The following is a 22,602-nucleotide window of genomic DNA, read 5'->3' on the forward strand; positions in this document are numbered from 1 at the left end:
TTCAAAAGGCAATATTTCAAAAAGACAGCATCCATCATTAAGGACACTCACGACCCAGGATATGCCCTCTTCTCATTGCTACCATCAAGGAGGAGTTTCAGGAGCCTGAAGACACACTCTCAGTGATTCAGGAACAACTTCTTCTCCAGCAGCAGATTTCTGAATGGACGACGAGCCCATGAACACTACCTCAGTAATTTCCCCCTCTCTTTTTGCACTAATTTATCTAATTTATTCATTTTCTTCTAGAAATTCTAATAATAATTTATAGTTTTTATTAACGTGCATTGCAATATGCTGTGGCTGCAAAAGAAGAACTTTCACAAGTGATATTAAACCTGATTCTAATTCATTTCCTTTTCCTTTACACTTGTGCACTGAGGAATGACAATAAGCAAACTTGAATCTTGAAGGACAGGTTGTCTGTGGTAGACTGAAAAACCACATTACAATATATGACAGTAGAAGGTAATAGGAAGCATTTAAAGAAATAATTGGAGCAAAGACATGGCAGGAAAGGTGGAGCATCAATCAATAAAAGGAAAATTTTAAAATAGATTTAAGGGACAAATCTAATAGGGTTCCTCCAAGAGGACCACAAACTTGGGAGCCTCGATGACCCAGAGATCTATGTTGGCTGGAATCAGGGTTTTATGCTTTGACCCCTTGGTAGGTTCAAAGGCTAAAGGCCAGACTAAGAGTGATCCACTGGTCCTCCAGGTTTGGGGGCTCAGCTCAGGGCTAACAACCCTGACTGGTAAAACAACATTGTTATGGAAACAGCAGTGAGAGCATTGAGTATAGGAGTTGGGATGTAATGTTGAAATTGTATAAGGCATTGGTGAGGCCAAATTTGGAGTATTGTGTACAGTTCTCGTCACCGAATTATAGGAAAGATGTCAATAAAATTGAGAGAGCACAGAGATTTACTAAAGTGTTGCCTGGGTTTCATCTCCTAAGTTACAGAGAAAGGTTGGACAAGTTAGGTCTTTATTATTTGGAGTGTAGAAGGTTGAGGGGAGACTTGATAGAGGTATTTAAAATTATGAGGGGGATAGATAGAGTTGATGTGGATAGGCTTTTTCCATTGAGAGTGGGGGAGATTCAAACAAGAGGACATGAGTTGAGAGTTAAAGGGCAAAAGTTTAGGGGTGACATGAGGGGGAACTTCTTTACTCAGAGAGTGGTAGCTGTGTGGAACGAGCTTCCAGTGGAAGTGGTTGAGGCAGGTTCGATGTTGTCATTTAAAGTTAAATTGAATAGCTATATGGACAGGGAAGGAATGGAGGGTTAAGGGCTGAGTGCAGGTCGGTGGGACTAGGTGAGACTAAGCATTCGGCACGGACTAGAAGGGCCAAGATGGCCTGTTTCCATGCTGTAATTGTTACATGGTTACGTGGAATCCTTCTACATCTGAGTGCGACAGTATTCCTGAGTCTCCACCCGGGACTTGCGTGACTGACAGGAGTGAAAACTGAGAGGAAGTTACTGACATGATGAAGGAAGCCCTGACCACCACCAGAGATGGAGGATCTTCATTGCTCCCCGAAATGGCAGTGGCATAATGGGCAAAAGAGATCTAATAAAGTTAATTTAAAAAACAGTAAGGCAGTATGATTGGGAGGGTTTTTGAATTCAGCTAAGGTTGATAAAGGGAAATCTACTTTGAATGTAGGAGTCCCCCCTGTATATGTAAAAAGGAAGAAAAGAACAGTGGTCAATACTAGTCCTTCAGAGATTCATGGTGGAGAATAAATAACAGGAAGAGGAATTAAACAAATAGTTTGTGAGTGGTTCCCTTCAACACCATGGATCCAGTGGAAATGAGAGACTAAAATAAAGTATTATTAGTAAAGAGTTATTACTAAACTTGTCAAATCAACGTGAAAACAGGACCTAATGATCTAGCTCCCAGAATTTTAGAAGCTGTGGCTATCGACATGATGGATGCCATGGTTATCATTCTGCAGAATTCCATAGGGTTTGGAATGGGCATTGCAGACTGGAAAACTGCAGGGGGAGAGGGGGAAGAGAGGGGACAGAGGGGAGAGCGGGGGGGGGGGGAGAGGGGGAAGGGTTAGAGTGTCCTGTGACGTGCCAAACCGCTCTAACCTTCCAGAAAAGTGTATATTAATGAATCTCTATTCTTGATAAGTATAATCCCTACGGTGGTATTTTCTTGCTGAATACCTACCGTCAATCTCATAATAAAAAGTTTGCCAAAGTTGCAAAAACTTCGAACTGTGTTTGACTGCTATCAGCCACTGTAGCTCCTCCCTTTCTCATCTCCTCCGGAGCTGCATTCAAAACGGCCACGTCTCCAGAATGACGTCACCCGGCAGCTCACCCAACCACGGCGGCGGAAATTACATTGAATGGACGAGAAAGTTTTTTCCGACCGAACTTACGGACCTCGTGATGGGGAGATCCGCTCTCCCCGTCACCCGTTCTTTCACCCCTCCTGATTAGTCCAACGGGGAGGATTTTGGCCAATGAACAGTGGCAATTCCTAGCACTCAGAGGATTGGATAAAATTCGTTGAGTGACTCAGCGTTTGACCAACCGAAGAAGGACTTGGTGTCCCGGTTAGAAACACTCGATCAAAAACGATTGGCCGAAGTGCTGAGTGATATTAATATTCACCAATAAGCTGCGGAAGGTGGTTCAGAAATCCACCCGTTAACGGTGCATTGGCGAATTAGAAATGATTGACCCTGGATGATCCAATGAGCGTTTAGGAAGGTGGGTGCACCGAGCGCCTGAGATTGGACCACAACAAACAGCGAGTCGGAGCCGGGCTGCGTGCGGGTGTGATTCGGTGCTCGGCGGGAAGAGCAGCGGTCGAGCAGGGAGAGTTCCGGCGGCCGCTCGCCTTGTTCATGCTCTAGCCATGGGGGCCTGCAGCGTTAGCGGCCGCGGGGCCGGGGTCCTAACAAGCCTCCTCCTTCTCCTGCTGCTAGCGGCGGCCGGCGGGCTCCGGGCTCGGGAGGACCCTCCTGTCACGGGCCGGACTCTGAAGGCGGTGGCGGGATGGGAGGCGGCCGGAGCCGGCGTGGATGCGGTGGTAGAGGATGACGAGCCCGAGGAGAGTGAGCCGAGCGGAGAGGAGATGCCCCGGTAAGGATTATGCATCCCGATCTTCTACCCTCGACCCCTTCCTCCTTCAGCCCGTTCACCTACTCTGCTCTACAAACTAAACCTCTGGTGTCCTGTCAACCAGCAGACAGTTCCGACGGACAAAGTCTTGTGGAGCATTTAAATCTCTCAACCGTTAAGACTGATGGGATTCCCCGTTTGGCGATCAGAACAGTAGAGGAGAAGAATAGGTGTGAAAACGGTACTGACTGAGGTCGCGGTTACAACTAGCACTGAGGAAGTAGTTTCGTAAACTGTTCATTTTTCTACTCTTGAGACGTAGTTGAGACGCAAGCTTACTGCAATTTCCTTCTGCTCTTGAACTTTTCTGTTCCTTTCGACTGCATTGCTTTATCTACCCCCTTACCTGTTGGGTGCCATCCAGACTAAACAGTAGAATGTAACATGCTCTTTTAATAAACTTAGGTAAATATAATCACCTGACCATGCATTGCTATAACATAGCATCACTACTGCATACCATTAAAACCAACTGGCCAGTCCCCGCTCAAGACTGTTTATTTAAGCTCTTAAGATAAAAGTTCAATTTTAAAAAAATCAATGTATATCATGTTTTTTATCTTAAGAGTTTAAATAAACCGCCTTAAGCAAGCTAGTTTTAATGGAATGCAGGTAGTGATATCAGGTTTATTAATAGCTGATTTTACATATATTTTGCAGCAAAACTATGCAGGATATACGAATTACTGTGATGCAAAAACAATTTAATAGTGGCAAAGAAAAATCATGAGGCGGTATTCATGGGCCCGAGAGAAATCTGATGGCAGAGGAGAAGAAGCTGTTTCTGAAAGGTTGGGTGTGTGTCTTCAGGTTCCTTGTACCTCCATGCGATGGTAGTACAGTAACGAGAAGAGGGCATGTTCTGACATTTGGCTCCACTACAGCCGGCAAGCTTCGGTAATAAGAGCCATGGTTTCCATTGGAATTTAGTGGAATGCGATGTACAGTGTCGTGAGATAACGGGAGTGAGTGGGAAGAGTCACGTTTACTGTCATTTAACGATACACACGTATACAGCCAAACAAGGCGACGTTTCTCCAACCAGGGTACGAAGCACAGTTGTACACAACACAAAATAACTTGTGAAATTAAGGATAACATCTGCACATGAATCATGCATAAACAAATTAAAGTGCATAAATTAAATATTAGAGATTAGAATGCATGGAAGCATGGAGTATGAGTGCTAGTCTGAACCAGATGGGCTGAAGAACCAAGGGTTGGCTGTTGATTCTATGTTGATTCAAGGTCTTCTCTGTCGGCACCATTTAAACCTTGAAACCTGATATGGCTGTTGAACCTGTACAGGGATAATGCAAATATCATTAACCAACTGTTACTAAAACGATAAGTATAAATTTCGGTCATAGTAATGCGATTGATAAGAATTGTGATTTTAGTGGGGAGTGTTATTTGTTGGAAGTCCTTCCTTTTTTTTTGTACTTTAAAGTAACTTGTTTGCTTGCAGATCCCTGGTTGTTATTAGCTTGATGGATGGGCGCATTGCGGCTTTGGATCCAGAGAATCGTGGGAGGAAGCGCTGGGAGCTGGATGTTGGTGCTGGATCTTTAGTTTCAGCCAGTCTCAGCAAGCCTGAGGTAAGAGCCGATGACTGCTTTTGATTCCATGGTATTGTCCATCTGTGCCTGGTGTTAGAACTCTCAATTGTGACACTATCACTTCAAAGTTCAAAGTACCCATGTCATCATATACAACCTTAAAATTCTTGCAGGCATTCATAGTAGAACAAAGAAAGACAATGGAATCAATGAAATACCACACGCAGTCAAAGACTGACAAACAAGCAGTGTGTAAAAGTGTTGTGCTGCTTTTCAACTCTTACCTCAGCTGAAAACTTCCTCAGAATTGCCCATGAGCTCACGGAAGTACTTTGGTAACCATTCCACAATGACATAAAATTTTAAAATCTTGTTCTTGTGGTCAAATCTTTTTTTTTGATCTCATTCTGTCCAGTCTATATCCTTTTTTAAACTCAAATCCTGTGAGATCACCTCTGTATTTATTGTCTCTTGAAGCTCAATCCTTCGTGGCTTTGCCTTCAGTTAGGTTACAATCTCATATTATCTTCACCCGCCCCCCCCCCCCTTAAATCTCATTTAAGGCTTATCTTAAAACCCACTGTGTAATCAAGCTCCGGGTGCCACGGCTACGTAGGTTAGTGCGATGCTACTACAGCTTGGACCATTCTGTAAGGAGTCTCTTGTACATCCTGCTCATGGAGTGTGTCAGTATTCCCTGGGTGCCCCTGACATACTGGGGGTGGGGGGGGGGGTTGCTTAACTGGTCATTGTAAACTATCCTGTGATTAGGTTAGGGTTAATCATGGTTGTGGGGTTGCTGGCTCAAGGGACACCACTACTCTGCTCTGTATTACTAAATAAATAGTTACCCTTTCTCATGCTCAGCCTCTTGGGGCATTATGTTCAAGCAGCTACGTGTAGAAGATTTTGTTGAGGTTTTCTCTCTGCTGGCTTGTTTTGGTGTATACAAGTTACAAATTCATTTAATTCTGGACCAGTGCAAACTGAAAGATTGTGCGGCTGCATCTGCACTTCAGGGCTGTCTGGAAGAAGAGTCATATAATTTCTTTAATCCTGTGTTGCTCCCCAAGTGTCCGTAAATGCTTTCTTGTCCGGGCTCAGAATGAGTGCTGAGATTTTTAAAAATGTGCATTCTTGAGACATCACTGCAAACGTGGTATCTGGCCACTTACTCCATTTATTCTTTAGTTCCTCTTGCATCACTGGCTTTTTTTTAGCCAAATGTGCATTTGCTCATGGCTTGTTCCTCCCGTTCCATTATGTACAAAGCTGAAAAACAGAAGTACAGCCTAAGACATTGAAGCAGGAAAGGCGAGGTAGTCTCCAACCTGTACTGTGTTAAATATTAGTTCATTTGGTTCAAAAGTTTGTTGATGTTCCTTAATTGTCACTTGGTACCCAGATGCACTGTGGGTGCACCATCATAGAAACATAGAAAATAGGTGCAGAAGTAGGCCATTCGGCCCTTCGAGCCTGCACCACCATTCAGTATGATCATGGCTGATCATCCAACTCAGAACCCTGTACCTGCCTTCTCTCCATACCCCCATGATCCCTTTAGCCACAAGGGCCACATCTAACTTCCTCTTAAATATAGCCAATGAACTGGCCTCAACCATTTCCTGTGGCAGAGAATTCCACAGATTCACCCTGTGTGAAGAAGTTTTTCCTCATCTCAGTCTTAAAAGGCTTCCCCTTTATCCTCAAACTGTGACCCCTCATTCTGGACTTCCCCAACATCGGGAGCAATCTTCCTGCATCTGGCCTGTCCAATCCCTTTAGAATTTTATGTTTCAATAAGATCCCCCCTCAATCTTCTAAATTCCAGTGAATATAAGCCTAGTCGATCCACTCTTTCATCATATGAAAGTCCTGCCATCCCAGGAATCAATCTGGTGAACCTTCTTTGTACTCCCTCTATGGCAAGAATGTCTTTCCTCAGATTAGGGACCAAAACTGCACACAATACTCCAGGTGTGGTCTCACCAAGGCCTTGTACAACTGCAGTGGAACCTCCCTGCTCCTGTACTCGAATCCTCTCGTCGCTATAAATGCCAGCATACCATTTGCCTTTTTCACCGCCTGCTGTACCTGCATGCCAACTTTCGATGACTGGTGTACAATGACACCCAGGTCTCGTTGAACCTCCCCTTTTCCTAATCGGCCACCATTCAGATAATAATCTGTTTTCCTGTTCTTGCCACCAAAGTGGATAACCTCACATTCATTTCTAAAACGACAACAGTTCTTGGGGACTGATGGCCACCTTCTTGAAGACTTTTATTGATTGACCATAAATGATGACTTTCCAAGTGATATGTGCCGCCCATAATTTTTTTAAAGTAAAATGTTTTGAAAATTGAGATTTTTTTTTCATTTTCGGACCTGATTCCTGCCATGCCTTGTACAGAATTTTCTTCTTGCTGCCGTCTGTCACCTTGACACAAAGGTGAATCCAGAGGTCGGTACAAATAGATCATCATGAATGCTGAGCCTGCAGCCTGTCTACCTGTTGATCTTCAAAGGTCCAGAGGACTGTTGGATGAAGGGCAGGACATAGCTTAATTTATAATATTACTCAATCAATATCACTGAAAATTTACTATTACCTAGTAACGTACATCATGTTCAGCTACATAAGTCACTGCACTCAATAAATAATCCAATTTGTAAAGTGCTTTATATTAGTGTGGTGAAACCCTTCAGATGTGGGCCTGTGCTTCTAATGTAACGAACAAGTGCAGAGGTCTAGCTGATATTAGAATTCACATCATCATGTTTCTGTGTAATGTAAACTTTGGTATAATTTTGGTAATTTCCTGCTGTGCTCCCTTCCAGGCCTATATATTCTTAAGACGTGTCCTCCAGAATTATGCTCAGTTCCGTAGATCTGGTTTAGCGAGCTTTATGTAGTTTCAATCCAGTTTCTTGGCTTATGTGTACAAATGTTGCCATTCCAAGTAACTTTATTAAAAGTGGCTTTTTGTGTGAACACACCAAATTCTGCAGTTGATTTCCTAAGAGCCTTTTGACCTGAACTGTTTCTGGCTATTAATCATTTAGAAAGTACTGTTGTTTTATATCTAAAGGCAAATTAACTGAATTGAGTTCTTTTGCCACAAATTGGCCTACACATTGAAGCGAATAATTTCTCTTGGTAATTAAGTTTGCAAAATTAAATTTGAACTATCTTTGCACAAACAGGGGAAAATTTGCAGGTTAAATTTCCAAGCTACTCAAACATATGAGGCCACACTCCAGTTGGAGGAGCAACATCTTATATTCCATGTGGGTAGCCTCCAACCTGATGGCATGAACGTTGATTTATCAAACTTCTGGTCATGACCTCCTCTTCCCCTCTTTCACCATTCCCCATCCCTTTTCCCCCCCCCTCACCTTATCTCCTTGCCTGCCTATCACCTCTCTCTGGTGCTCCTTCTGTTTTTCTTTCTTCCATGGCCTTAGGTCCTCTCCTATTAGATTCCCCGTTCTCCAGCTCTGTATCTCTTCACCAATCAACTTCCAAACTCTTTATATCACCCCTCCCCCTCCCGGTTTCACCCATCACCTTGTGTATCTCCCTCCTCTCCTCCCACCTTTTAAATCTACTCCTCATCTCTTATTTTTTCTCCAATCCCACTGAAGGGTCTCAGCCCAAAACATCGACTGCACTCTTTTTCCACTGTGTGACCTCCTGAATTCCTCCAGCATTTTGTGTGTGTTGTTTGAATTGAGAGGGAAGAAAGTAAGGAAGCACTTCCACGTTCATAGCTGTTGTCGAATTGAAATTGCTATTGTAATCTGTTCACCCAGAATTTCAGTCAGAAATATTTCCTCCCTGTTGTATAAATCAAATCTGGCACGAAGGTGTCAATTAACATGGAAATTCGGAGGTTTTTGTGGTGGCTTCCTCCTCTACAAGGAATGCTGCACCTTTGTTGTCTACAATGCTGTCTGCAGAATTTAGTGACCTACTTGGTGATGGGTGTCCTCATGTTCAGCAATGGCTGAGTTCGTAATGTCCTTGCCTCGTGAGTTCATTCCTTGTACTTGAAGGGCCGGAGTTCAGATTGACTGTCCAGTAGAGTACTGAAGGAACTTTGCTCCTTAAACAATCATTATTCAGATGAGATGCTGAACTGTGCCCCCAGCATTTTTAGATGTACAACAGATCATGTGGCACTATTTTGGAGGGGGTGAGGAGTGAAATGAGTTATCCTGAGTCCTGTATAACAGGGGTCTCCAACCTTTCTTGCACCATGGACCGGTTTAATATTGACAATATTCTTGCGGACTGGCCGACCGGGGGAAGGTGTTCAAGTAGTGTTAAACTCACCTCAACATGTCTTTTTACAGTTAGGTTTGCCAACTTTCTCACTCCCAAATAAGGGACAAAAGTAGCAGTCAAATCCTGATGAAGAGTCCTGGCCCAAAACGTCGACTGTACCTCCTCCTTTTGATGTTGCCTGGCCTGCTGCGTGCACCAGCATTTTTTGTGTGTGTTGACGGGACACTTGTGTTTACCCCGAGAAAGACTACCATGACCATGAAGCCTTACACGGGCAGCTGTCTGCGCATGCGTGACATGTGCATGTATGTACGTGCCGATTTTTTTTCCACAAATCAGTTTTGGCTTAATCTTCCCGACTACACTGTACATACATTATTTCTACTTTATATAGGCTGTGTACTTATCATTAATGCTTTTACTATATGTTAGAGTTATTTCAGGTTTTGTGTGTTATTTGGTATGATTTGGTAGGTTATTTTTTGGGTCTGGGAACGCTCAAAAATTTTTCCTATATAAGTTAATGGTAATTGCTTCTTCGCTTTACGCCATTTGGATTTCATAGGAACGCTGTACCTTAGCAGGGGAAATAGGGGACAAGGGCGGTCCCGTATGGGACAAACCAATTTAGCCCAACATACGGGATGTCCCAGCAAATACGGGACAATTGGCAACCCTATGTTCAAGTTCAACAGTGTGTTACAGAGAATGAGGAAAGGTGCAGCTGATTCATATTGTTTCCTCGCGGCCCGGTGGTTGGGGACCGCTATTGTATAATACCGAGTCCTTAGTGACCATTTCTGAGCAGAACAAGGATGTGGTCATATTCACATTATGGTTTGTGGGACCTGATATTTTTATGCTCCATGAAATAATGAGTTACGGGCGTTCTGAAATAGAAATGCAAGGTTTTCAAAGTTAAATGAAAAGTTAAAAAAATATTTTTTGTAAGTTTGACGTTTCAGTTTTTAAACTTAATTCCACACAATGACCCAAGTCATGGTTTTATTAAATATATTTCTTGATATTTTATTTGTGGACATGATAACATTTTGAAGAAAGCATTTCCCAGTGACTGTCATGAAGTGCTGCTGTCAATGTGGTGAGGATGTTTTCACGGTGTTAAGATGTTCTGATCTGTCAGCAATAAAGCCATGGTTGTGTACTCTTCAGCACAGAATTGTATTGTTTGAGGTCACATAGTAGAATGTTAAAGGGCCTTCTGCTTTCTGGGAGTTCCTCAGTACAAGTAGGTCTTGAATCATATTGAGTTGCAAAACTATTGTTGGATATCGGAAATACCCTGGAATTCGTCACTGATGCCTTGTAATCTGAGGTATGCAAATCACAGATAATTTTTCTTTATTCCCTTTAAAAACACTCAAGAAGGTCATATTCCGCTCACTGAGTTTATGCTGCCTTGCAAGCAATATCATTCCCTCGCTAAGTTTCCTGATATTCCCATCAATTTCTCTTCTGATTCTGTTATTTTGCCACATAGCTGGGGGACAATTTGCAGTGGCCAGTTGACCTGTCCAGCCCATGTCATTGAGGCTGTGTGAGGAAGCCAAATCACCCTGAGGAAACCAATACCACCACAGGGAGGATCTGCAATCTCCACTTAGACAGCACTGAGGGTCAGAGTTGAACCTGGGTCACTGATGCTGTGAAGCAGTGTCTCCATAGAGCTGCCATTTCTGTTATATTTTCCATGAGGTGAGCACCATTGTTTCAAAACTCCAGGTCAGTGTGCAGAGTGTAGATGTTCCTGAAGTGTAAGCATAGAGATTTCTACTTTTCACCATATGTTGCAGGGACTGTGGGTTGTGTTTAAATGATACTTAAAAGATGGAAACTCTCCGCAAACCAGGCAAATCTGAAGTGCAGTACTAAGACACTTCGTCAGAGATGAAATTGTGAGTTGACGGATTAGTTTTAAGTAGTAGGGAGGGTGGATGGGGGAGACGGGTCAAGGATTAACTTTATTTGCCATATACGTTTACGTGTATTAGGAATTTGCTGTGGTGTGTTAGAGTGAGAGGTAACAAAAAACAAACAAGAACATTCAACAATTGTATTTTTTTAAAAAAAGTTTCAGGTTAAAGTACAGATGTGGAATAAAATGTGCATAAGTACTTAAATATCAGCATGTATTTACAATGTAAACATCTTTATAAACATTGGTTTAAAGTGTTTACAGTGCAGTGACTGGTAATAGATAGAGGAAGCTGGGAGGCGATGGAGCTAACTGGACTGGTTGATCAGATTAGCTGCCTAGCAGAAGTAACTTTTAAAGTGGTGTGAAGTTTTGGTTTTAATAGCCCAATGGTGCTTTCATATGGGAACCTACAGAAAAGGCAGGTTGCAGGGTGGTTTTGCCTAACTGCTCTTTGTCACAGACACATACAAGTCCTGCAGTGACAGTAGATTGCAGCCAATGACGACTTCTGTTGCCCACCTTGGTGGAGAGGAGAAAGGGGAGAGCTCTGTGCAGTTGAAGTAAGCTAGTTGATAGATTGCTGAGGATGTAATTCATAGCTAGAAGGGAGAACACAGATAACAGGAACATAACCCATAGGAATAGAATTAGGCTGTTGGGCCCATCGAGTTTGCTTTGCTGTTCTGTCATGTAAAAGCTCTGGAATGCAGAGCTGTGACAAATTCCCAGCTTGGTTAAGAGTGCATAGATTTGGTCAGGACTTGAGACTTCAAAAAGGTAAAAGCCAGTGTCCTAAGATAAACCCTTTTGTTCAAATTGTCTCCTTGGGCTTCTGCCAAAATTTTGGTGATGATTCGTATAATTGGACTTGGGGTTTTCTGCATACGGAAACACAGAACTGTGCCTGTTAGGGGCGGGGAGTGTGCAGCCAAATAATGTAATACTTGTTGGTCAGTAACATAACCATCCAGGCGATTGGGAGGGGAGAAAAATCACTGCTCTGATGTTTAAGGTTGGACTAAAGCCCAGAATTCGTGGTGATAGTCAGGATTTCATCATTTTCTGTTCTCTAAACTTAGAAACACTGATACAAGTTGAGAGGCACTAATATCATTGAACACATTTTTTTATCCATCCCTTTAAAGTTCAACATAAATTTATTATCGAAGTACATGTATATCACCACATAAAACCCTGAGATTCATAGTAAATACAAGAAACACAATAGAATCAATGAAAGACCACACCAATAGGATGGACAGCAACCAGTGTGCAAAAAAACCCCCAACAAACTGAAATTACAAAATGAAAGAGGAAAAAAAGTAACCATAATAATACCACTTTACCAGCTTGAGCTGAGAAAAAATAAAAATAATAATAAATACTGCAAACATGAGATGTAAAATCCTTGAAAGAGAGGTTATGAGAACTTGTGATGGGACAAGTGAAATTACCCCCTCTGGTTCAGGAGCCTGATGGTTGAGGGCCAATAACAGTTCCTGAACCTGGTGGTGCAGATCCTGAGGCTCCTGTACCACCTTCCTGATGGCAGCGGTAGGAAGAGAGCAAAGCCTGGGTGATAGAGGTCCTTGATGCTGCTTTCCCGCGACCGTGCTCTGTGTAGATGTGCTCAGTGTTGGGGAGGGTTTTACCTGTGCTGGACTGGGCTTCCTCCACTACTTTTTGTAGGTTTTTCTGTACAACAGCATTGGTGTTTCCCTATTGGGGGAGAGTGCAACCAATTCTTACCATTCAGGGTAGGATCTTACTTGGAAGTGGTTCAAGTTACAGGTCTAACTGGACACACCAGCATCTACTTGTAAGATGCAGTTGTGGAAGTTACTTCAACACAATGGATTCTGGTTGACCGGGGCATCGGTTTATTCAGGATAAATCTTAAAGAATAAAAGCTAAATTATATATTATAATTATGTGGTTTTGTTAGTTTTTTCAGTCTTGGTCTGTCCTGTGTTTTGTGATATCACACCGGAGGAAATATTGTATCATTTCTTAATGCATGCATTACTAAATGACAATAAAAGAGGACTGCGTGTCTTCATAATCTAAAAATCAAGAAAATAGCTGGGATTCCTCTAGTTTATTTGAGACAATGTGCTGCTTAATTGGGACAGGAAACTGATGCCAAACAGTTTCTAGCTAGTATCACAAACAAGAGAAAATCTGCAGATGCTGGAAATCTAAGCAACACACACAAAATGGTGGAGGAACTCAGTAGGCCAGGCACCATCTATGGAGAAGAGTACAGTCGATGTTTCTGGCTGAGTCTCTTTGGCAGGACTCCTACTGAAGGGTCTCGGCCCAAAACGTTGACTGTACTCATTTTCTGTAGATGCTGCCTGGCCTGCTGAGTTCCTCCATAAATTTGTCTCTCTAGCTAGCACCCGTCGTGGGCATTTCTATTGCATTTGGACACTACTCTATGCTTGGAGCAATCGGTTTTAAATGGAGTCAGTTGTGTGTGTGTGTGTTCAAAAAGCAGTAATTTTTGTCACTAATAGATGGTGAGAAGTAAGGAAAACAATTGCCTGGAACTGTCTTGCTCACTGTTGTTTCATTCAGGCTCGGAGATGCTAGACCTGGCCAGGGGTCAAAATGAAACCATTTCACTACTTCAACAAATTAGGAATTTGAAGCTATCTGCAATCATGTTGAATGTTACAATGAAAATTAAGATTAGGAGGATGCAATTGTATGAAGGCAGTCCATTATCTCCACTGGGTGTCTGCGCTGATTTTGTTCACTTACAGTCAGTCACAAGAACACGGCAGTTGAATTCCTCAGTCGATAACTATTAGGAACTAATATAGTTTTATAGTACTCTAGAGGTATTGGTAATGTTCTAATGTGTTCTGCGTTTCATTTAAATACAATAATTGTTACACAGATAAATGGCATTTTGTCTTTTTTTACCTTTAACTATTTCAATGAAGCTTTGGCTAATTCGGCCAAAATATACTGGTCCAGATAATAGACAATAGGTGCAGGAGTAGGCCATTCGGCCCTTCGAGCCCGCACCGCCATTCACTGTGATCATGGCTGATTATCCACTATCAGTATCCAGTTCCTGCCTTATCCCCATAACCTTTGATTCCACTATCTTTAAGAGCTCTATCTATCTCTTTTTTGAAAGCATCCAGAGACTTGGCCTCCACAGCCTACTGGGGCAGAGCATTCCATATATCCACCACTCTCTGGGTGAAAAAGTTTTTCCTCAACTCCATTCTAAATGGCCTACCCCTAATTCTTAAACTGTGGTTCTGCACTCACCCATCAGCGGGAACATGCTTCCTGCCTGCAGCATGTCCAATCCCTTAATAATCTTATATGTTTCAATAAGTTCCCCGCTCAGCCTTCTAAATTCCAGAGTATACAAGCCCAGTTGCTCCAATCTTTTGACATATGACATAATCCACTGTATTTGGTTGTTCTGAAATGGTTTGTATTGGTTTACAATGGTCATTTGGCCCATCAAGTCTGCACCATTCCACCATGGCTGATTTATTAAACCCCTCAACGGCATTCTCCTGCCTTCTCCCCATAACCTTTGATAGCCTTACTAATCAAGAATCTATCAACCTCTGCTTTAAATATGCCCAGTGACTTGGCTTCCACAGCCATTTGTGGCAATGAATTCCATTGAGTCACCACCCTCTAGCTAAAGAAATTCCTCCTCATCTCTGTTCTAAATGGATGTCCCTCTATTCTGAGGCTGTGCCCTCTGGTCCGAGACCTCCTCATCGTAGGAAATAAGACATAGAAAACCTACAGCACAATACAGGCCCTTCGACCCACAAAGCTGTACCAAACATGTCCTTACCTTAGAACTACCTAGGCTTACCCATAGCCCTTTTTCTAAGCTCCATGTATCCATCCAGGAGTCCCTTAAAAGACCCTATTGTTTCCACCTGCACCATTGCTGCCGGCAGCCCATTCCACGCACTCACCACTCTCTGCGTATTTAAAAAAAAACACACAACAAAACAACAACAAACAAACAAACTTACCCCTGACGTCTCCTCTGTACCGACTTCCAAGCACCTTAAAAATATACCCTCTCATGTTAGCCATTTCAGCCCTGGGAAAAAGCCTTTGAGTCTCCACTCGATCAGTGCCTTTCATTATCTTGTACACCTCTAATCCTCTGCTTCAAGGAGAAAGGGCCAAGTTCACTCAACCTATTCTCATAAGGTATACTCCCCAATCCAGGCAATATCCTTGTAAATCTCCTCTGCATCCTTTCTATGGTTTCCATATCCATTATATATCCTCACTGCATCCACTCTATCTCGGCCTATCTTAGTCCATTTCTCTGTGCTGCCTCTTTAATTGGGAAAATGGATAATTTAATAGATCTGCGCACAGTGTTAACATTGGAATGAGATTGCTAAAATATTAATGAGCAGCCTCTCATTATAATGTAACTTATAAACTTTCGAATTTAAAACACATGATGAGGTTGTGAATGGTTTAAATCCTCAAGGTACCAAGCTCTTAACAAATTACGCAGTGTCAATTTGGTAATATTCAATGAATATACCTGTTATCCAGTAGGGTATTCACAGTGCAAATTGAATGTTGATAGTTGATGTTAACTTTCTGCTGTGGCTGTAGAACATTTTAGTTTGTCTTTTGAGGACAGCACAACATAGCACTTAGCGTAACATCGGGGTTCAATTCCTGCCATTGCCTGTAAGGAGTTTGTATTTTCTTCCCGTTACTGTGTGGACTTCCTCTGGGTGCTAAGGTTTCCTCCCACTTGCTAAAGATGTATATGTTAGGGTTAGTATGTTGTGTGCCTGCTATGTTGATCCGGAAGCTTTGCATCACTTGCCCCTGGCACATCCTCGGATTGTGTAGGTTGTTGATGCTTATGGCACATGTCACTGTATGTTCCAATGTGCATGTGACAAAGCTAATCTTTTGACTGGGTATCCTGTGGCAAATGGCTTTCCTCCAGGCACTCTGAAACCTTTCAGTCATCAGGGGTTCAGGGGTTCCCAACTCAACAGGGGTCCACGGATCCCTTGCTTATTGGTATTGGTCCATGGCATAAAAACGGTTGGGAACCCCTCATCTAGAAGATATCAATTATAAGAGTGGTGGAATACTGTCCACTTGTCTGATTTGCACGGAGCTCCAATGATTCTCAACACCCAACAGCATCTAAGAAACGGCAGCCTACTTGATTGGTATCCTGTCAACCACGCAAGGTATTGACTTCCTCCTCACCAATGCCCAGCGGCTTAAGTCTCTCATGTACAAAATCTATCCCAGTTACTTCTAAGCTCCCAACCTCTTCTCCCCAGAACGTCAAGGCAGCAGGTTCATGAAAACTTCACCCACATTTTCCCTCCTGAGTGGCATGTCGTCACGATTTGAAAATATTTTCCTCTTTCTTTATCGTTGCTGCAACTGAATTCTGGAGCTTCCTCCTTACCAACCCTGTGAAAGTAGCTTCATCAGAAGGAGTGCAATGGTTCAAGGTGATCGAATTAACTGGAGAGCGCTTAGAAATGCTGTCATTTTCTGTGATACCCAGATACCAGAAAAGAAGAAAAAATACTACCACACATGCTGCCCTTTCAGCTCTTAACGTGTAATGATACGCTGTTATTCTGCAGGTGTTCATCAACAACAGACTGTATTTGTAAGGCAGCAGCGGCTCCAGATCTTAATGCAGGTCTGGAGTATTTGTTGAAGTGTTGTTGCATACTGCAGGAAGCTTTCAAGTTCGAACCTAATTGTGATTTATGACAGTATGCTGGTTTCTAGTGTGTGTGGTTTCACCAAATTTTACGCTGACTTCATGGAGGGAAAAATAAAAGGTGCAGGAGTAACCAAGGTTGGGCTAGGCTGAAACGGAGTATATTTGTGTTTGACATGTTGATACCTGTTGTGACCATAAGAAATGGGAGCAAAATTATGAACTTTCAATGTCATCATCTCTTGCCTTAAGCTCTTATTTCTGGTCTAAATCCATGTCATGTAACACTCTTGGAGCCTGAAAGATTTTTAGATAGATACTGCCCTGAATGCGCTCTGACTGAGCCTCCACAATCCACTGGGCTACAGAACTGTAAAGGTTCACTCCCCTCCCATCATGAAATTTTTCTTGCCTCTGTCCTGAATGGCTGACCCCTTATTTTGAGAATGATGACTCCTGCTTTGAGTCGCCCTGTTAAGGTAAACATTATTTCTGTATTTTTGCTGTCTAAATCCATAAGAATTCCATACGTTTCAAGAGATCACCTCACATTCTAAAGACCAAGAAGTATATGTTCAGTCTGCTTAATCTCCTCATACAACAAACATGTCTTCACTTGGAACACACATCAAAGTTGCTGGTGAACGCAGCAGGCCAAGCAGCATCTGCAGGAAGAGGTGCAGTCGACGTTTCAGGCCGAGACCCTTCGTCAGGACTAACTGAAGGAAGAGTGAGTAAGGGATTTGAAAGTTGGAAGGGGAGGGGGAGATCCAAAATGATAGGAGAAGACAGGAGGGGGAGGGATGGAGCCAAGAGCTGGACAGGTGATTGGCAAAAGGGGATACGAGAGGATCATGGGACAGGAGCTCCGGGAAGAAAGACGGGGGGGGGGGGGGGACCCAGAGGATGGGCAAGAGGTATATTCAGAGGGACAGAGGGAGAAAAAGGAGAGTGAGAGAAAGAATGTGTGCATAAAAATAAGTAACAGATGGGGTACGAGGGGGAGGTGGGGCCTTAGCGGAAGGTAGAGAAGTCGATGTTCATGCCATCAGGTTGGAGGCTACCCAGACGGAATATAAGGTGTTGTTCCTCCAACCTGAGTGTGGCTTCATCTTTACAGTAGAGGAGGCCGTGGATAGACATGTCAGAATGGGAATGGGATGTGGAATTAAGATGTGTGGCCACTGGGAGATCCTGCTTTCTCTGGCGGACAGAGCATAGATGTTCAGTAAAGCGGTCTCCCAGTCTGCGTCGGGTCTCGCCAATATATAAAAGGCCACATTGGGAGCACCGGACGCAGTATATCACTCCAGTCGACTCACAGGTGAAGTGTTGCCTCACCTGGAAGGACTGTTTGGGGCCCTGAATGGTGGTAAGGGAGGAAGTGTAAGGGCATGTGTAGCACTTGTTCCGCTTACACGGATAAGTGCCAGGAGGGAGATCAGTGGGGAGGGATGGGGGGGACGAATGGACAAGGGAGTCGTGTAGGAAGTGATCCCTGCGGAATGCAGAGAGAGCGGGGGAGGGAAAGATGTGCTTAGTGGTGGGATCCTGTTGGAGGTGGCGGAAGTTACGGAGAATAATATGTTGGACCCGGAGGCTGGTGGTGTGGTAGGTAAGGACCAGGGGAACCCTATTCCTAGTGGGGTGGCGGGAGGATGGAGTGAGAGCAGATGTACGTGAAATGGGGGAGATGCGTTTAAGAGCAGAGTTGATAGTGGAGGAAGGGAAGCCCCTTTCTTTAAAAAAGGAAGGCATCTCCCTCGTCCTAGAATGAAAAGCCTCATCCTGAGAGCAGATGCGGCGGAGAAGGAGGAATTGCGAGAAGGGGATGACGTTTTTGCAAGAGACGATGAGAAGAGGAATAGTCCAAATAGCTGTGAGAGTCAGTAGGCTTATAGTAGACATCAGTGGATAAGCTGTCTCCAGAGACAGAGACAGAAAGATCTAGAAAGGGGAGGGAGGTGTTGGAAATAGACCAGGTAAACTTGAGGGCAGGGTGAAAGTTGGAGGCAAAGTTAATAAAGTCAACGAGTTCTGCATGCGTGCAGGAAGCAGCGCCAATGCAGTCGTCGATGTAGCGAAGGAAAAGTGGGGGAAAGTTACCAGAATAGGCACGGAACATAGATTGTTCCACAAACCCAACAAAAAGGCAGGCATAGCTAGCACCCATACGGGTGCCCATAGCTACACCTTTAGTTTGAAGGAAGTGGGAGGAGCCAAAGGAGAAATTATTAAGAGTGAGGACTAATTCTGCTAGACGGAGCAGGGTGGTGGTAGAGGGGAACTGATTAGGTCTGGAATCCAAAAAGAAGCGTAGAGCTTTGAGACCTTCCTGATGGGGGATGGAAGTATATAAGGACTGGACATCCATGGTGAAAATAAAGCGGTGGGGGCCAGGGAACTTAAAATCATCGAAAAGTTTAAGGGCGTGAGAAGTGTCATGAACATAGGTTGGAAGGGATTGAACAAGGGGTGATAAAACAGTGTCGAGGTATGCAGAAATGAGTTCGGTGGGGCAGGAGCAAGCTGAAACAATGGGTCTACCTGGACAGGCAGGTTTGTGGATCTTGGGTAGGAGGTAGAAACGGGAAGTGCGGGGTGTGGGAACTATAAGGTTGGTAGCAGTGGATGGGAGATCACCACCATTCAGGGCCCCAAACAGTCCTTCCAGGTGAGGCAACACTTCACCTGTGAGTCGACTGGGGTGATATACTGCGTCCGGTGCTCCCGATGTGGCCTTTTATATATTGGCGAGACCTGACGCAGACTGGGAGACCGCTTTACTGAACATCTACGCTCTGTCCGCCAGAGAAAGCAGGATCTCCCAGTGGCCACACATTTTAATTCCACATCCCATTCCCATTCTGACATGTCTATCCACGGCCTCCTCTACTGTAAAGATGAAGCCACACTCAGGTTGGAGGAACAACACCTTATATTCTGTCTGGGTAGCCTCCAACCTGATGGCATGAACATCGACTTCTCTAACTTCCGCTAAGGCCCCACCTCCCCCTCGTACCCCATCTGTTACTTATTTTTATGCACACATTCTTTCTCTCACTCTCCTTTTTCTCCCTCTGCCCCTCTGAATATACCTCTTGCCCATCCTCTGGATCTCCCCCCCCCCTTGTCTTTCTTCCCGGATCTCCTGTCCCATGATCCTCTCGTATCCCCTTTTGCCAATCACCTGTCCAGCTCTTGGCTCTATCCCTCCCCCTCCTGTCTTCTCCTATCATTTTGGATCTTCCCCTTCCCCTCCAACTTTCAAATCCCTTACTCTTCCTTCAGTTAGTCCTGACGAAGGGTCTCGGCCTGAAAGGTTGACTGCACCTCTTCCTACAGATGCTGCTTGGCCTGCTGCGTTCACCAGCAACTTTGATGTGTGTTGCTTGAATTTCCAGCATCTGCAGAATTCCTGTTGTTTGTCTTCACTTGGCACAGTTTCACTTGGTTTTCACTTGGCTTCATCCGGTCAAGAAGGATGAAGCTTCAATTCTCGTGGGGACGAACACTCCTATTGTGAGGAGACTAGTGGGAGCCTGCAAGCAGAAAGTTGGAGAGAGCTTTCTGAAAATATTGTGTTCCGAGCTGCTTTTGAGGAAATGCGTGGCCACACTGGGCTGGATCATAAGTAAACAAGGGACTATGCGGTACACCCAGTCCAAACCAGTTGTGTTACGGCCTGAGTAAGTAGCTAGAGTGACAGGAAACCCCAAATTTCCCAGAATGCCTGATTCCGAGGCCCTCTTGGCGGATGCTCTGGAAAACCATGCAGAGGAGTCATGCTCACCTGCTGGGGTACTGGTGAGGCCCGAACTGCAGAGGCCCTTGGTTGTACAGGTGAACAGGATGACAGTGGGTGTCCGGAACACTTTGGAGTGGGAGGTCACCCTCAGGTAGGGAATGTCAGTGGTGCAGCTCCTTCCGGTGATGGTAATGTCTTGTGTCCCTGTGAGACAAGCTGGGGAGAAACTCTCCTAAAAGGGAAAGTTGACTGCCGAGGCTGGAAGAAGAGGTTGATAGAGAAGATGTTGAAACTAGAAGATGTCTCTTCTACTGACAAGTTTAATGTTGGTTGTTCCAAGAGCACTTGCCACACTGTCCCGGTGACAGAGGACACCCTATTCAGAGAAGAGATATTGGATGATCTCATAGTGTTTGGGTCCACCTTGGAGGAACATGAAGTGAGGCTACTGAAGATGCTGGGCTGCCTGAAAACTGAAGGGTTGAAACTTTCCCTGGACAAGTGCCAGCTCTGCAAGATGTCTGTCAGCTACGTTGGGCACATAGTCCCACAGAATGGAATAGTTACAGATCCGCCTAAAAGGCAGTGACCACATGGCCAAGGCCCCAGACTGTCAGTGCCTTGCACTCAGTCCTTGGATTCTGTGGGTACTATCGGAGGTTCGTGAAGGACTAATGTAAAGTGAGTCACCCTTTAAATCATATAACATATAACCATATAATTACAGCACGGAAACAGGCCATCTTGGTCCTTCTAGTCTGTGCCGAACTCTTACTCTGACCTAGTCCCACCGACCTGCACTCAGCCCATAACCCTCCATTCCTTTCCTGTCCATATATCTATCCAATTTTACTTTAAATGACAACATCGAACCTGCCTCAACCACTTTTGCTGGAGGCTCGTTCCACACAGCTTCCGTGCCATTACCTTCCCTTGGGGAAGAAAGGGGGGGACGAAAGGAGAGGATGGTAAAGATTATCTTAGCCCTTCAGAGCCTTTTGGAGTGAGATGGAATGTAAAATGCAAAGCCGCCTTTCAGTTGCTGAAGGAGCTGCTGATGAAAGCGCCTGTGCTGGTTTTTGTAGACCCCGGTTGCCGTATATATTGCATACAGATGCCAACAGAGAGGGCTTAGGGGGTGTTCTGTATCAGGATCAGGGCACAGTGTTGAGACCTGCCATGTTTGTCAGCCGGAGTCAGTCACCCTCTGAGCAAAACTACACCAGGCACAAATTGGAGTTCCTGGCATTGAAATGGGATGTGGTGGATAAGCCAAAGGACTGTCTATATGGTGCCAAGTTCGAGGTGAGGATGGACAACAACCCATTAACTTATATCCTGACCTCAGTGAAATTGTATGCCACTGGCCATCGGTGGTGGCGGCATTGTCTGCCTACGATTTCAGCCTGGAGTACGACCGGGGAGTCGGAATATTGATGCCAGTGCATTGTCCTGACGTGCACATGAATGACTGGACAGGCACAGAGAGTGGGAGATCATTCCTCCCCCTGGAGTCAATGCCATGTGCCAGTTCTCCGTCACGGGGAAGGCAGAGGACAGACGAAGGGAGATTTGATTGGTGGATCATTTGGGAGTTTCTGATGGTGCCAATCCACGAGCTTACTGTAACCTGACTGCTCTGAAGCCAAAGCAGTTGCCAGAATTGAGCCCTGGGAAAGTGGCAGCCGCTCGGTGAGACGACCCATGTATTGGTACTGTTTGGTCAGCAAATGTGAAAGGGGACATGGCCCAAACCATGTCTCTACTACTGAGAGAATGGCCCAGATTGGAGCTGAGGAACCAGATCCTATACCGGGTCACATTGCCTACGGACCCGCCTTGGCGTTCCCAGCTGGTTCTGCCTGAGAATTATCGGAGGATTGTGTTGAACTCACTGCATGATGAATCTGGCCATTTGAGGATTGACAAGACCTATGGATTGCTCGGAGGTCGAATAAAGCCAGAGGCCGAAGAGTACTGCAAGTTGTGCATTTGATGTATATGGAGGAAGATGCTGTCTACAAGGGTTGCTCCATTGTCCCACTTGCAGAGTGTGAGGCCCCTTGACCTGGTGTGTATGGATTTCCTGTCAATACAGCCAGATACCAGCAACAAGGCGAGTACCTTGGTCATTACGGATCGCTACAAGCTTTCCCTACCAAGGATCACAGGGTGTCCACGGTG

At 44.5% G+C, this 22,602-nt stretch overlaps 1 protein-coding gene across 4 annotated transcripts in view; it reads left to right on the top strand.

Moving 5' to 3' along the window:
• Positions 1 to 2,757: 2,757 nt before the first annotated feature.
• The window catches only part of eif2ak3 (eukaryotic translation initiation factor 2-alpha kinase 3), a 93,764-nt gene continuing 73,919 nt past the window's right edge, over positions 2,758 to 22,602 (top strand). For 2 of the 4 annotated variants that reach the window (XM_072256706.1, XM_072256705.1), the window contains exons 1-2: positions 2,758 to 3,117; positions 4,625 to 4,754. In XM_072256706.1, coding sequence (XP_072112807.1) covers positions 2,891 to 3,117; positions 4,625 to 4,754 — 357 coding nt within the window. In that variant the 5' untranslated portion in view covers positions 2,758 to 2,890. Of the gene's footprint in view, positions 3,118 to 3,200; positions 3,338 to 4,624; positions 4,755 to 22,602 lie in introns of those variants that run through there. The other 2 variants (XM_072256704.1, XM_072256707.1) reach the window with 2 other exon arrangements.

Source organism: Mobula birostris, chromosome 4, assembly GCF_030028105.1.
Source record: "Mobula birostris isolate sMobBir1 chromosome 4, sMobBir1.hap1, whole genome shotgun sequence".
Taxonomy (NCBI): Eukaryota; Metazoa; Chordata; class Chondrichthyes; order Myliobatiformes; family Myliobatidae; genus Mobula; species Mobula birostris.